This window comes from Lagenorhynchus albirostris, chromosome 15 (assembly GCF_949774975.1).
Source record: "Lagenorhynchus albirostris chromosome 15, mLagAlb1.1, whole genome shotgun sequence".
NCBI lineage: Eukaryota > Metazoa > Chordata > Mammalia > Artiodactyla > Delphinidae > Lagenorhynchus > Lagenorhynchus albirostris.
The window spans coordinates 61,197,631-61,214,545 of NC_083109.1; the positions used below are offsets into that span (position 1 = coordinate 61,197,631).

The 16,915-nt window shown below is 37.6% G+C and overlaps 1 protein-coding gene across 5 annotated transcripts in view; it reads left to right on the forward strand.

Annotated features, from left to right (window-relative positions):
- MRTFB (myocardin related transcription factor B) overlaps positions 1–16,915 on the forward strand; it is a 201,446-nt gene that overhangs the window by 63,462 nt on the left and 121,069 nt on the right. For all 5 annotated transcript variants that reach the window (XM_060124736.1, XM_060124739.1, XM_060124742.1 and 2 more), the window contains one exon: positions 7,561–7,777. In XM_060124736.1, the coding sequence (XP_059980719.1) occupies positions 7,624–7,777 (154 nt within the window). In that variant the 5' untranslated portion in view covers positions 7,561–7,623. The remainder of the gene's footprint in view (positions 1–7,560; positions 7,778–16,915) is intronic.

Genomic DNA, 16,915 nt, shown 5'->3' on the forward strand with positions numbered 1-16,915 from the left:
CTAATTTACCCAACCCAATGACAAAAAATTCTGTTTCTCAAAAGTGCGTTTGATATAAAATTTTCAATTTGTTTGATCATGGGACTTAATAGTAAATACTCTTCTAATGCAGAAATTACTTTTTGTGTGTGGTCAGCTTTGTCTTTGAACTTCTTGATCCAAGTTTTATCTTGTTTGAATGCAAATAAATTTTTGCGGACTGTTAGCCAGGTGTTTCCCTAATATTTGTAATTCAGGGGCGCTTTAAGGGCAGGGACAACAGTTTTACTGTTGCTAAAACATTTTTTGTTGTGTGTATTTGGATATTCTGCCTGTCTGCATTTGGCTGATTATATATTAAACTTCTTAAGTTTGATATTCATATTCTTTGAACTCCTTTATTTTTTAGCATTTCTTTTATATAGCAATGATTATATACTACTTTACTTATTAATATTTCACACGAATTCGTCATTACGAGCCGTAAGGTACAGTGGAAAGAGATTTGGCTTTGGACTTCACTTGGTTCAAAACAAACGTTAGCACTGATTTGGGAACTACCTTAGCCCAGCATCTTTTTAAACATAAGATCAGGGGCTTCCCTGGTGACGCAGTGGTTGAGAGTACGCCTGCCGATGCAGGGGACGCGGGTTCGTGCCCCAGTCCAGGAAGATACCACATGCTGCGGAGCGGCTGGGCCCGTGAGCCATGGCCGCTGAGCCTGCGCGTCCGGAGCCTGTGCTCCGCAACGGGAGAGCCCACAACAGTGAGAGGCCCGCGTACCGCAAAAAATATATATATATAAAATCATTATATATATATAAGTCAGTTATATATAAGTCAGTTATCTTGACTCCACTGAGAAAAAAAGATACGAGTGAATCAATAGATGGACAAATGAAAGTGTATTGCCTCTTGTTTTTTCCTGTGTTATTTTCTCTGTCTCTGGTGTAGTATCTGACAATGAAGTGATTTGTTTTTTGAGAGCAGAAGCCATATCCCAGGTTGATCTTATACTAGTGTTGTACTGTGCTTTGAGCTAGCATTGGATAAATGTTGGATTAGTTTCATTTTGGAATGAAGTTATATTATTGGGACGTGTCACATATTAACTCCATAGTCATTCATTCTGTCAGTTCTAGACAAATTAATATTTTATCACAGTTTGTATTATTAAAGCTGAATGATTGCTTTACTTTCATAACTAGATTATGACCCAATGAAAGAATTCATTCTAATGCCATTTCTTTAACATCTCAATTAGACACTGTTGGACAGAAAGTGTTTCTTTATGTTTGATGTTGAATTTCAATTTCAAAACAAAATTATCAAGCATTTAAGTAGATATTAGATGACAGCTTGCAAATTTGGTAGTAGAATTTCAGAATAGAAAGAGTGTATGTACTCCGTTAAAAATGTTCATGAGGGCTTCCCTGGTGGCGCAGTGGTTGAGAGTCCGCCTGCCGATGCAGGGGACACGGGTTCGTGCCCCGGTCCGGGAAGATCCCACGTGCCGCGGAGCGGGTAGGCCCATGAGCCATGGCCGCTGAGCCTGCGCGTCCGGAGCCTGTACTCCGCAACGGGAGAGGCCACAACAGTGAGAGGCCTGCGTACCGCAAAAAAAAAAAAAAAAAAAAAAAAAAAATGTTCATGAATATTAAGTTAAAAATTTTGAACACTTTTTCTTTTGCTACATTTTGTAAAGATTTTCTTAGCTTATAATGTTCTTAATTTGGAGGGATGTGTGGGAGTTTGAGGTGAGCATAATGTCAAGGAATAATAGGTTGAAAAAAATTCTTCGATATGAAGTGCAGATAATAGTGCATGAAAATATTTTTAAATTGTATGCCTAAAGGATCTTCCAAATCATTAGCACTAATGTTCACAGTTTGTACATCTTGCCATTAAAATGGCATTATGGTATTGTATCTTAGAATTAATTTGTTATTAACAGATTTTATTTTATATGAATAATTTGAAATGAAAATTCGTAATTTTGAAAAAATCTAGGAGTCATATTTTAATATTTCATAGCAAAATAAGTCATTTTACATGCAAATTCACCTACCTAACACATCCTTTGAGGTCTACTTTGATTGATGTTAATGTAGTCATTCCAGCCTTGCTGGGCATCTTGTTGTGTGACCTGTCTTTTTCTATCTCTTTACGTCTTCATATTTAAAGCATGTCACTTATAGACATACATTTTTAGGCTTTGAAAAATCCATTCTGTCAATCTTTCTTTTAATCATAATGTTTAGTCCATTTACATTTAATATCATTATTGATAAGGTTGGATTTAGGTCTACTATTTTACTATTTGCTTTTGTTTGTCCCATCTCTTTTTTGTTTCTCTGTTCCTTCTTTTTAAGTTGAATGAGTATTTTTAGAATTCCTTTTTAATACCCCTATTGGCTTTTTAGCTAAAACTATGTCTTTTTTTAAATGGTTGTTCTAGGAATTACAACGTACAACCTTAATTTCTCAGTCTACTTCAAGTTAAAAATGGTACAACTTCCTTATAATGTATAGAAGTATTTATAAGAATGTAGTAATACGGTTACCCCTCCCCCATCCTTTATGCTATAATTGTCATATATATTACATCTACATACATTATAAACCCCATAACACGGTACTATAATTTTTACTTGGAATGGTAATGTTAAAGAAATCAAGAGGAAGAACTAGTCTTTGGTATTTATCTATATGTTTACCATTTCTGATGCTTTTTATTACTGAGACTCAAGTAATATGTGGCATTACTTTCCTTCAGCCTGAAGAAATTCTTTTAGCATTTCTTCTAGTGTGTGTCTGCTGGTGACAATTTTGCCTTCATTATTAAAGGGTATTTTTGTTGGATATGGAATTCTGGATGGGCAGTTGTGGAGATTCTGGACTCTGTAAGTTTCCCTCTTAGAGTATTATTTTATTTTAGCAGGCAGTTAACTTTGCTGAACTCACCTTTGCAAACTCTGTCTTTCCAATGGTGAGCAGCAGCTGAGATCTCAGTTCTGTTATTTTTGCTTTAGTAAAAGGAGTTGGGAACCTGTCCTGCATGTGCATAGTTTAGGGGTCAGCCAGAAACTTGGGCAGAGTTTATACACAGAATTTAGAGTCGCCTCCTTTGTGGTTCTTTCTGGGAACTATATAAAGAGTCAATAAATAGATCCGCATATACATGCTCAGCTGGCTTGCAACAGAGGTGCAAAGACAAATTAGTGGAGAAAAGATAACCTTTTCAACAAATGGTGCTGGAACAATCAGTTTTTTTATGCAAAAAACAGAAAACTTTGATTCGTATCTCGCAGCAGATACAAAAATTAACTCAAAGTGGATCATAGACTTAAATGTAAAATATTAAACTATAAAATATCTAAAAAAAAAAAACCATAGGAGATCATCTCTGTGACCTTGGGTTAATCAAAGATTTCTTAGCTACAACACTAAAAGCATGATCCATAAAAGAAAAAAATTGATAAATTGGACTTCCTCAAATTAAAAACATCTGCTCTTTACAAAACACTATTAAGAGCACAAAAAGGTAAGCCATAGACCGGGCGAAAGTCCAGGCATACCTCAAAGATAATTGCAGGTTTGTTTCCAGACCACTGCAGTAAAGCAAATTTCACAATAAAGTGAGTCACACAAATTTTGGGGTTTCCCAGGGCAATAAAAGTACACCATACTGTAGTCCATTACGTGTGCAATAGCATTATGCCTAAAAACCAATTTATGTATCTTAATTAAAAATACTGCTAAAAATTGCTAACCATCAGCTGAGTCTTCAGTGAGTTGTAATCTTTTTGCTGGTGGAGGGTCTTGCCTCAGTGTTCATGGCTGCTGACTGATCAGGATAGGGGTGGCCGTGGCAATTTCTTAAAATAAGACAACAATGAGGTTTGCTGCATCAAATTACTCTTCCTTTCATGAACAATTTCTCTATAGCACGCATTGCTGTTTGATAACATTTTACTCAGGAAAACTTTCAAAATTGGATTCAGTCCTCTCAAATCCTGCCACTGCTTTACCAATTAAGTTTATGTAAATAAAGTAAATATTTTGTTGTCATTTCAACAATTTTCACAGCATCGTCACCAGGATTAAATTCCATCTCAAGAAACCATTCAAAAGAAGCAACTCCTTTATCATGAGATTGCAGCAATTCAGTCACATCTTCAGGCTCCACTTCCAATTCTAGTTCTCTTGCTCTTTGCACCACATCTGCAGTTACTTCTTCTGCTGAAGTCTTGAACCCCTCAAAGTCATCTAAGAGTGTTGGAATCAACTTCTTCCACATTCCTCTTAATGTTGATACTTTGACTTCTTCTCATGAATCGCAAATGTTCTTAATGGCATCTATAATGGTGAATCCTTTCCAGGAGGTTTTCGATTTACTTTTTGTCCAGATCCGTTGAAAGATTCACTATGTATGGCAGCTGTAGACTTACAACATGTTATTTCTTAAATAGTAAGACTTGAAAGTTGAAATTACTTCTTGATCCATGGGCTGCAGAATGGATGTTGTGTTAGCAGGCATGAAAACAACATGAATCTTATTGTAATTCTCCATGAGAGCTCTGAGGTGACCCAGGTCCCCTGTCAATGAGCAGTAATATTTTGAAAGGAATCTTTTTCTCAGCAGTAGGTCTCAACAGTGGGCTTAAAATATTCAATAAACCGTGTTGTAAATAGATGAGTATCATCTAGGCCGTTTTGTTCCATTTACAGGGCACAGGCAGAGTAGATTTAGCATCATTCTTAAGGGCCCTAGGATTTTCAGAGTAGTGAATGAGCACTGGCTTCAACTTAAAGTCACCAGCTGCGTTAGTCCCTAACAAGAGAGTCAACCTGTCCTTTGAAGCTTTGAAGCCAGGAGTTTGACTTATTCTCTCTGGCTATGAAAGTCTCTAGCTATGAAAGTATCCTCCCAATATAAGGCTGTTTTGTCTGCACTGAAAATCTGTTATTCATTGTAGCCACTTTCATTAATTATCTCAGCTAGATCTTCTGGATAACTTGCTACAGCTTCTACATCAGCACTTGCTGCTTCACCTTGCACTTTTATGTTGTGGAGACGGTTTCTTTCCGTAAGTCTCATGAACCAACCTCTGCTAGCATCAAACTTTTCTTCTGCAGCCTCCTTACCTCTCATAGCCTTCATAGAATTGAAGAGAGTTAGGGCCTTGCTCTGGCTTAAAGAAATGTTGTGACTGGTTTGATCTTCTATCCAGACCACTAAAACTTTTTCCATATCAGCAATAAGGCTGTTTTGCTTTCTTATCATTCATGTGCTCACTGGAGTAGCATTTTTAATTTCCTTCAAGAGCTCTTCCTTTGCTTTCTCAACTAAGCTAACTTTGGCTAAGAGGCCTCACTTTCAGCCTGTCTCGGCTTTCGGCCTTCCTCACTAAGCTTGATCATATCTAGCTTTTGATTTGAAGTGAGAGACGTGTGACTCTTCCTTTCACTTGTAGGGTTAGGAGCCATCGTAGGGTTATTAATTCGCCTAATTTCAATATTGTTCTGTCCTAGGGAATAGGGAGGCCCAAGGAGAAGGAGGAGACAGGCAATGGCCGGTTGGTGGAGCAGTCAGAACACGCAACATTTATCAATGAAGTTGGTTATCTTATATGGGCGTGGTTTATGGCACCCCCAAACAGTTACAACAGTAACATCAAAGATCACTGATCATAGGTCACCATAACAAATTTAATAATGATGAAAAAGTTTGAAATGTTTCAAGAATTATGCAGAGCCAAGAAATGAGCGTATGCTATTGGAAAAATGGTGCTGATAGCCTTGAACAATGCAGGGTTGCCTCAACCTTCAATTTTTAAAAAATGCAGTATCTGCGAAGTGCAATAAAGTGAAGCACAATAAAACAAGGTATGCCTATGTTTACAAATCACACATCTGATAAAGAACTTTCGTCCAGAATATGTAAGGAACTCTCGAAACAATAATAAGAAAATAAACCACCTATTTAAAAAAAATCAACAAAATATTTGATCAGATATTAACCGAAGAAGATATACAAATGGCAAATAAGCACATTAAAACATGCTCAACATCGTTAGGGAAATGCAAATTAAAACCACGAGATATCGGGACTTCCCTGGTGGCGCAGTGGTTAGGAATCCGCCTGCCAATGCAGGGGACACGGGTTCGAGCCCTGGTCCAGGAACATCCCACATGCTGCAGAGCAGCTAAGCCCGTGTGCCACAACTACTGAGCCTGCATGCCATAACTACTGAAGCCCGTGCGCCTAGACCCCATGCTCTGCAATAAAGAGAAGCCACTGCGATGAGAGGCTGGCGCACTGCAACGAGGAGTAGCCCCCGCTCGCCGCAACTAGAGAAAGCCTGTGCGCAGCAACGAGGACCCAATGCTGCCCAAAATAAATAAATAAATACATACATACATACATACATACATACATACGTAAAACCATGAGATATCACTACACACCCATTAAAATAACTAAAAATTTAAAAATTGACCATAATCAAATGTTGGCAAGGATGTAGAACAAGTAGAATTCTCATTCACTGCTGGTAGGAAAGCACAAGGGCACAGCCATTTTAGAGGATAGTTTGTTAGTTTCTTTAAAATTTATGCATGCAGCTGCCAAACAATCCAGTCACTTCCCTCCTAGGTATTTACCCAAGAGAAGTGGAAGCATACATACATATAAATACTCATACAAGAATGTTCATAGCATCTTTATATGTAATAGTCAAAAGCTGAAAACAACTCAAATATCCATCAATAGGTGAATGGATGAACACACTGTGATGTGGGATGCTGCTAAGCAGGTAGCCTATCAGATGCTTTGCCGTTGCATAATACGGACCACCATCCTTTTAGCTTTCAGCTTTCCATAACAGTTTTCTTATTGCCCACTGCTCATCCCCACATAAGCCAATGTCACATATTTAGGGTTTTTATTGTGTCTTTGGTACTTCTGTTACTAATTTCTGTATCAGTCAGAATGGGCCAGGTTATGCTGTGATAGTAAACAAGCCCGAATCTCAGTGGCTTAAAATAAAGTTTTGTCTCTTTGTTGTGAACTGTATGTCCATTGTGGGTTGGCTGAAAGTTTTGTTCTCTGTTCTCACTCTGAGACCGAGGCTGACAGAGGATTCATTATCTGAAACATTGCTGGTTGCTGGGAATGTTGACTTCGTGTAAAGTTGTTTGATCTGTAGGAGTTGAGATAGATTTTTCAAACCAGACTGCTTTTTTATTTTCATCAGCATTAGTTGACTTTTATCTCATTTTAGGATGCATTAAAATCGTGAAGTAATGACACCGATAACTATAACTGTCTTTGATCCATAGTATAAAAAGTTATACAAAATACCTTTCAACTTTTATTTATCTAGTAAGCACTTTTTTAGATGGGAGGTATATTCCTGTGTGTTAGACAAGGAACCTGAATGCAGAGAGGGTAAACGAATGGCAGTTGCCACATAGCAGTGAAACTGAACTAGAACTCAGGGTTCCCATTTTAATACTTTCGTGCAGATAAGAGAAAAATAAAAGTACCATCTATTTACACATTCTTTATTTTGACAGTCTCTTCAACAGGCCACAGTTAAGAGGCGTCTCGTACCCTCTGCTGCCGGTGGCTGGGACACAATGGATCACACAGGGGCAGTGGACACCGAGGATGAGTTGGGACCTTTAGCCCATCTTGCTCCAAGTCCTCAAAGTGAAGCCGTTGCCCACGAATTCCAGGAACTCTCCTTGCAGTCCAGTCAGCACCTGCCCCCTCTGAACGAAAGGAAAAATGGTGAGTTCAGCGTGTGTGGTGGGAGCTTACCTCTTTGTGAGCTAAACGTATCCCTCTTTGGTAGTAACTTTTTGGTCCGTTCCATTGGGCAGCCTGTCACGAAGGAGAGAACCTCAGGGGGTGCTGGCTGGTTTTGAGGAACAGGCAGAGTTTCACTTTCTATCCAGTTCTTTCATTATTTCCCCAATAAGTAGCAAAGTTATCTTTGGAAATAAGCTTTAGGTTCAACCATTTTAGCACAAGCAGAAGATTTTATGCTAGCATGGTACTGGAAAGCAGCTTCCTATGTTGACTCCAGGGAAAATAGATGGTGGATTTGACTAGATTCTCCTGCCATGTTCCCCATCTCCAATGTGTTGCACCTTAATTTCAGAATTGGCAAAATTTGAGCTATCTTAATGATCACTAAGAAAGCAAGAATTTCTTGTCTGAGTATTTTTTGTATTAATGAGTATAGGATGTGGCCATATTCTCAGTCTTCGGCTGGCTCATACTTGTATACAAAATGAATGTTATCTATTCAGGAAATTCTCCTGATTAATCAGAAGCATCCCAGAGTCTCCAGAAAACAGTACTGTCAGTTTTTAACAAAAATGAGTAGAGATAGATGATATACGTCTATTTTTAATACTTAAAACATAAAAACTAACAAAGTATTAAAATTTACAAACACACCAAGCATACATATTACAGGGAAAGAATTAAGAATTTCAACTGGATTTGCCATGCTTTCCACAGTTCTGATGAGTCTTACAATCCCAAATGTGTTTTTTTAATTTCAGTTTTAAAAGCCAGAAGAAATAAAACTTTCCCTGTAGAGCACTTCCTTATGTATCTTGTTACTTATCTTCTGGGTTCTAAGTGTTTCCTGATCCTTTTCAAATAATGGCCTTATCTTATTCAGGGAAATGGATTGAAGACTTATGCTGCTATTCTCAGTTCTTCAGTGCATGTCTTTGGGGTGTACTTGTTCTCCCTTCCAACAAGATATCTGATACTTGTGTCTGATGCTTGTTTTGGGCACAACCCTTGTCCAGTGCGAGTGGTATAAAGCAACATCTTGCTCGGAGCTGTCAAAGCCTTCAGGAGGCTGTGTTTGGCTGGTGATGGCTTTAGAACCTTCCATCAGTTAGGAGCCTAGCTTTATCTTAGGCAGTGGCTGAGAGAGTATAACCACATTAACTGAAACATGACTAAATTGGTCAAATTTACACAGTATACTTGGACCAGTATAATATTCAAATTATTTCCCTCAAAAAAAAAAAGACCAAAATAAGAGTTGAACTGGTATAAAGTTGCAGTAATATACAGTTGCTCAAGAAAATGGTCCTACGTAGCAGAGGAGGGATGTGTAAGGGGAAAGCTTATGCTTTGTGGTAGTTTTACTTGGTATAGCTTGCCACATTCTCTTGCAAGAATGTTCTTTTGAATATGTATGCCTGAACATAAGGTAAGCCCAAATACGAGGTAGTCCTCCCCTTATAAACTTTTAGAGGGAGGTAGATGAATGGTAAAAGTTAGAATTTATTAATTTAGTTACATGTATGTAATTAAAACCACATATTATGAAGCAGTGCAATAAAATAAAAGGATTGCTTTATCCACACTCATATTTCATAAAATTATCTTGCCCAGACTCTGCCTGTGTATCTGTGTGGTGTTTTTATCATCAGTAGAAAACCTCTGCATCATCCAGCTAGCACTAAAATCCAGGGCGTATCTTCATTTCTGTCTCTCTTGTTTAAGTTACAGCAGTTTTTAGATGCATGCACGATCTGACACTGAAGATTTTATGTCTAAACCACAAGTACCATTCACAAAACAGTGGGGCTGTTTTTGGTTTTTTGTGTGTCTTACAGTGTGGTAGTCATCATCACTCATGTTTGATTTGTGATTGGTCGTAACATTTTATGAGGCTATAATTTCTGTTATAGAATTTAATCACTTTTTTTTTGAATAGGTAATACACTTATCTGGCTTGAAATGTAGGGGGTACAAATGGGTACACAGTGAAAAGTAGGTCACCCTCCCAGTCTTGTCCCTCAGCTACCCAGTTACTTCTCCAGAATTAACTACTCTTACTTGTGTGCTTTCTGAGAGAACAGTATATGACTACTTTTTTAGTTTAATTTTTTTTTGAATTTTATTTTATTTTTTTATACAGCAGGTTCTTATTAGTTATCTATTTTATACATATTAGTGTATATATGTCAATCCCACTCTCCCAATTCATCCCACCACCACCATCCCCCCTCCACTTCCCCCCTTGGTGTCCATACGTTTGTTCTCTACATCTGTGTCTCTATTTCTGACCTGCAAACCGGTTCATCTGTACCGTTTTTCTAGGTTCCATATATATGCGTTAATATATATTTATTTTTCTCTTTCTGACTTGCTTCACTCTGTATGATGGTCTCTAGATCCTTCCACGTCTCTACAAATGACCCAATTTCGTTCCTTTTTATGGCTGAGTAATATTCCATTGTATATATGTACCACATCTTCTTTATCCATTCATCTGTCGATGGGCATTTAGGTTGCTTCCATGACCTGGTTATTGTAAATAGTGCTGCAATGAACATTGGGGTGCATGTGTCTTTTTGAATTATGGTTTTCTCTGGGTATATGCCCAGTAGTAGGATTGCTGAGTCATATGGTAATTCTATTTTTAGTTTTTGGGTTTTTTTGCGATACGTGGGCCTCTCACTGTTATGGCCTCTCCCATTGCAGTGCACAGGCTCTGGATGCGCAGGCTCAGCGGCCATGGCTCACGGGCCTAGCCGCTCCACGGCATGTGGGATCTTCCCAGACCAGGGCACGAACCCGTGTCCCCTGCATCGGCAGGCGGACTCTCAACCACTGCGCCACCAGGGAAGCCCTATTTTTAGTTTTTTAAGGAAATCCTATACTGTTAACCTTATGGGAGTTCCCTTTTATGTTATTTGTCGTTTTTCCCTTGTTGCTTTCAATAATTTTTCTTTGTCTTTAATTTTTGTCAATTTGATTACTATGTATCTCAGTGTGTTTCTCCTTGGGTTTACCCTGCCTGGGACTCTCTGTGCTTCCTGGACTTGGGTGGCTATTTCCTTTCCCATGTTAGGGAAGTTTTCAACTCTGATCTCTTCAAATATTTTCTTGGGTCCTTTCTCTCTCTCTTCTCCTTCTGGGACCCCTATAATGCAAATGTTGTTGCATTTAATGTTGTCCCAGAGGTCTCTTAGGCTGTCTTCATTTCTTTTCATTCTTTTTTCTTTATTCTGTTCTGCAGCCGTGAATTCCACCATTCTGTCTTCCAGGTCACTTATCCGTTCTTCTGCCTCAGTTATTCTGTTATTGATTCCTTCTAGTGTATTTTTCATTTCACTTATTGTATTGTTCATCTCTGTTTGTTCTTTAATTCTTCTAGGTGTTTGTTCTTTAATTCTTCTAGGTCTTTGTTAAACATTTCTTGCATCTTCTCGATCTTTGCCTCTGTTCTATTTCCAAGGTCCTGGATCATCTTCACTATCATTATTATGAATTCTTTTTCTGGAAGGTTTTCTATCTCCACTTCATTTAGTTGTTTTTCTGGGGTTTTATCTTGTTCCTTCATCTGGTGCAAAGTCCTCTGCCTTTTCATTTTGTCTGTCTTTCTGTGAAGTGGTTTTCCTTCCACAGCCTGCAGAATTGTAGTTCTTCTTGCTTCTGCTATCTGCCCTCTTGACTACTTTTTTAAACGCAGTGTTTCAAAATCTTCTTTGTAACAATATCCAACACTTTAAATTTTAAGGTTACTATCTGGGAATAATTAATGTGTTGGTTCTTTTCTTCTTTTTTTTCCCCCCTTGTTTCTCTTAAGACATTTCTATAAACATCCTAAAACTAGCTTCGAGTGAGGTTGATTTTTAAGCTAATGCGTTTTCCGCAAGTACCTTTTTGTTCAATATTAAGTAAATGCAAGAGCATCTCATGATACGAGATACTGTGTGAGGACTCAAATATGAGACAGTCTCCTCTTTTCTAATTAGTGACTTCAGGAAGTTAAAAGCCTTACCTTATATTCAGGCATATTCCACTTTAATTTCAGGCTTATGATATGTTAGCCTAATTTGTGTATACATTCGAAGGAGTAAATGGAATTGTACAGCTATCAGAAGTCTAGGTTTTTGATACAGGAATGTGAGTGGAGTAGAAAGAACCACATCAAGCCATCTATAGATGGAAGAACCATAACTTTCTTACCTTAGTGATTTTTTAATGTTTATTCTTCATCTTTTCAGGTCTTCTTAATGCCATGTTTAAATCGTATCATGTACAAAAAGTAGATGTTAGCCTCAAAATTAACACAAAGTACTGTTTAGATATTATGAAATAATTGAACATAGTTTCTTGGTGATTGTGTTTTATTGTTGTTGCTAAGCCTTTGAATTTCACTTATCAGAATTACTTTCTTTGGGGAAGGAAATGAAGATATTTCAATTTGGGATTGGTGTATAAAAGGATTATGTCACCAAATAGTTTATAATTAAACTTTACAAGGAAAATGAAGTTGATATTTAAGTACAGTAACAATTCTAGGATCTTCCCTTATTTTTGGTTAATACTTCTATTGGCAGTGGTAGTGGAGTGACAGAATATTCCCACTACTGGAGTAAGTATGAAAGATGTTTAGTAAAGATAAGCTAGGGCTTTCCTTTTACCCCTGAACATGGCCAAAATATTTCTATAGTTAGTGGCACCTCAATAGTAAGGCAACCATTTAGGCAATGGACTCTTCCCAACAAGATAGTCCTTCATAAAGGAAAGTGGGTGTACTTTTACTAAATAATGTACCTTTACTAAAACAATGCATACACAGGAAAATTGAGCTTTGTTTTGACATTTTATGCACGTAACAGATCCATTTTCATGCTTCAACGTTAACGTTTTCATTATTAACACCGGGAATAAAAGGGAAATCCGTCAAAGGGAGAGTTAGTCCTTATATTGTTTAAAAAGGAAAAGCTCAGGTGCTATAAGGTGAATATAACTTTATAAAAGCAGGGAAAGGCAAAGTAGATGGAAACAACATACCTGAAAGAGTTACAGCTCTTTCTGCCCATACTTAGATGAGACCATGAGGAAGAAACTTTTCATTCATGAGGTCATTTGCAAGACTGATAATTAAGTATGCTGGTTGGCGAACTTAAGCTTTTAGGTCATTGCCAGCATTATCACAGAGTAAGCCAATAAGTTGACATAGATTCTCTCTTTATGAAACAGTTCGGTATTTTAATACTTTTTTGCACATCTCTGAAGATGAGGCTCAGTCATGTTAACATGGCCACGGACATACCACAGGCTAGCTGTTAGTAGTATCATGTAGGTGGAAAATGAGTATCTGCCACCTTTCTCTTCCTGTATTAGCAGGCTTTTTGAAGCTATATGTATTGTGAAATAGTCAGTGTGTTTTAGGCCTCCATAAAGAGGAGAGACTTGTTATTCATATTTTAAACTTCGATATCATTGGTTACTGCACTTGTTAGGTTTTTGAGCTTATAGTCCCATCTTGAAAACTTTTTTAAAGATTTTCCATCTGTTAAATGGGTCACTGAACAGTTTTAGACTTCTCTTGTTCTGTTCCAGGTGACCACTTACTAGAGAGAAAATAATGTATTCCAAAGTTTGTTGCACACAAGGGAATCAAGGTGGCTCATTGGATTCAGTACAGGTATTAATATATCGGCAAACAGTCAGATGAACTTTTCCTAGCCATGGAGCCCAGCCGAAGGAAACTGCTCGCCTTGTACCATAGAAAATAAATTGTATGTGTTTGCAGCTGGTCTTTTTTTGGGGTTTTACTTTGAAAACATTTACCCGCTCCTCATTAACCTGTTAGACTAACTGTCAGTCCAGGTGTTGGGAATGGTACAAAGGTGTTGAGCATTTGTCTTGAGTAAAACCCTGTTCCTTAGAATGTGCACGAGCTAATATGGACTAATAGAGGTTGGTGAGGGAAAGAGAGGATAGTTCTATTTTTCTCTGGAGCAAACAACCAGACATGAAATTCTCATAGTGTCATAAATGGGAAGGAAATAAATAGATGCTAAATAGCCAAGACGTGGAACTGTGGGATTCTTGCTTTCCCTTTCTGTAACTGAACGTAATAGAAATGAATACTTCTATGTAAAGTTGCCTTGTCATTGGCTTTATTATTAATGTATTTAGGTTCTTGAATATTGAAAATAATTCTCAAGGATATTAATAAACATTCTGATACATTTAGACAGTTTCTTTTCCTGCTCTCAGGAGTTACTGAGGAGTGCTTAGACTGAGAAGAGAAATACATACTCCTTGACTAATTTTCCTTAGTTTCTAATACATTTTTTAAATTAGGCTTTAGGACTTATACTAAACACAATTAAAAGTTTAAAGTTAGCTATGAATTTCCTGGCAGCTGCAAATGGATTTCTTGATTAGTTGTGCCAACTCTCATACTTTTTGTTGTGACAGCTTCTTGAACCCTTCAAAATGAAAAGGAAGCCATGTAAGTAGCTTAAGGGTGAGGTACTCTCTTTCACAGTGGTCTCTATAAAGTCTCCTATTAAATAGCATGTTTTGTTCCACAGTGTAAATAAGCACCTGTAACCCTGTCCACCTTCTTTTTTCTACTATCGGTTTCTTATTTCGATAGTTTTGCTGTTACTGAGAATTTCATTTACTCAGTGCATTGCTGGGCACACCCAGGCAGTGTGTATGGGGACAGAGGGAAGGGGGGGGCTGGACATGAACTCACAGCCTCTCGCGTTTGTAGCCGGCAGTGTCAGAACACTAACTTAGGAGTGCTTTAGCTTTTGCTGAGGGGGTGTGTGAAGCTTATAACAGTTTCAGAAGTGCATCAGCAAGACCATAGGCCCCAGTTAGAGCACCCTTGAAGCCTCATTTTGAGTTATTCATCCAGTCTTTAAACTGTGTACTCTTGCAAAAATGCCCGTGGAGCGTCAGCAATTAACATTTACTTAAAGTAAGGTTTAGAACATAATAGTAATTAGCAGTTTAATCCAGCATGAGACCTCATCATCTTAAACTTACAAAAGTGTTTACCTAAAATTTTTACAAGACTTTTTGAGAGTTACTAGAGTCATAGAAATACTTTTTTTTGTATAGATTGATGTGATTTTCATAAAACTAGAGACCACCATGTGATGTATATTTGGCACTGGACCAGTGAATAAACTGAAACTAATTTATTAAGAAACAGTCTTTCCTGTTCCTCAGCAATTTTTTAAAATAACATATGTGGTATAAATGCTTAGTTAGTAAATATTACTCAACTGTAACCCCTTAGCTACTTAGGCCCTTCAAGGCTATTTGGAATTGAATAGTTAGTTTATAATCAGACCTTGTGCTGGTTCGGGAGACTTTGTAAAATTAAGTCAGGGCTCTTCTTACGTCTGCCTCTAACCCAACCACAGTGACCTCTTCTAGCTACAAAGGAAGAGAAAGGGTTGATAAGGGACACCTGCTCTCTGCCATAACTCTAAAAAAACCTGATAAATACACAGAGTGTATTGAAAAAAAAGTGACCCATGATTTTTTCTTTGTTATTTTAAGACATCAGTGATAAAGTACTATTGTGACAGAAAGCAGGACAGATATGTTGGAGTTACAAGTGAACTGGAATTTTCTCTTTGGTTTATAGTTAATAATCGCCCAAACTAATTAGCAAATATCATACCCAATGTTTTTCTAACCCCTTTAAATTAATCCATACTGCTGGCTACCCTCACCTGCTGCCCTCACTATTATTAACAGGAAGTATAGTCTTTTGGGAGTCAGGACTCCAGTCTCCTCTGCTGACTCAGTCTGTGAGCATGGGTAAGTCTCGAGCTCTCTGTGTCACAGTTATGCCCATTGTAATATCCGTATGGTAGCTTTCAGCCCATGTGTCTTTCTCTGGCTGCCCTTTCTCATTACATCATGTGTTCTTATAGCTAGCTCATTACCCCTTTTGCCTTGTACTGTTCATTGGGCAGCAGAAACAAAGAATGGAAGATAACTTCCATCTCAGTTAACGGATGGAATTTTCCATAGATATGAATTAATGTCGCTGTTTAATACGTTCCTCACAGATGTATTAGTAAACATACATGCCAGCTCTCTCAATTAGTCAGACTTCCCCCCCATATTTAAAAGTGAAAAGAAATTGACTCAGTTTGTGTTATCCTCAAAAAAACATATCTCACTTGGAATACGCAGTATCTTCTGTTCCTGGTTTTCAAGGGTTGGCAGGTATGTGTTAACGTTTTTATAACAGGATCAGACTCAGTTAAAAGACACTATTGTAACTTTTTTTTTTAATCCCAAGTTATTCATGTCCTTTTCTGGTTGTTGATGTTGTTTTCATTAAGAAAATGCTAATAGTTGGGTATCTGTTTCACCAACTTAAATTTTTGATGTGTGACCTCTATGTTTAGTAAAGATAGAACAAGAAAAGCAAAAAGTCTGATTCACAACTTGCCTTTGGTTCTTGTAGGTTAAGTTTAAAAACTGGCAGATGTTAGAATTTGTCAGCACTCTGCAGATTTTGGATTCATAGCTACAAAATAGGAGATGCTCTTTGACAATCGCTGTTCCCGACATAGAAGTTAAGAAGTGTATCGATTAGAGTTCTTGATCAGACAGCCATCATGTACTATATAAAAGAAAAGTTTACCATATCAGAATGCTCAGCTTTCCCAAAGTTTTAAAAGAAATCAGTATTTCAAGAGTGGAAATGGGTTTACTTTTTATTATTAGAAAACATTTATTGAATGATCATTGTGTCTCTTACCCTAACTAATTCTTAGACCTTATACCTCTGGTACAGTGTTGGCAGTTCAAAATGTAAGATATTCTCATAAAATTGTTGCATGCATAGATCTTTGAAAGTAATTCTCTCAAGTAAAGAAAATTAATTTAGAGATGGTTCTCCCAGATAACTGGGAGGAAGAAGAACCTAATTGTAAAGAAAGTGAGTGCAGAGACAAGCCTAGAACCTGCTCCGTGGCACTAGACGTGTGGTGTGAGGCCACACAAGCCTGTGTCTGTCATCTGTAAATAGGGGTCATGCTAGATGTACCTCCTAGGTTATTGGGAGGCTTAAGTGAGATAAAGCACTGATGGTAACTACACGTACAC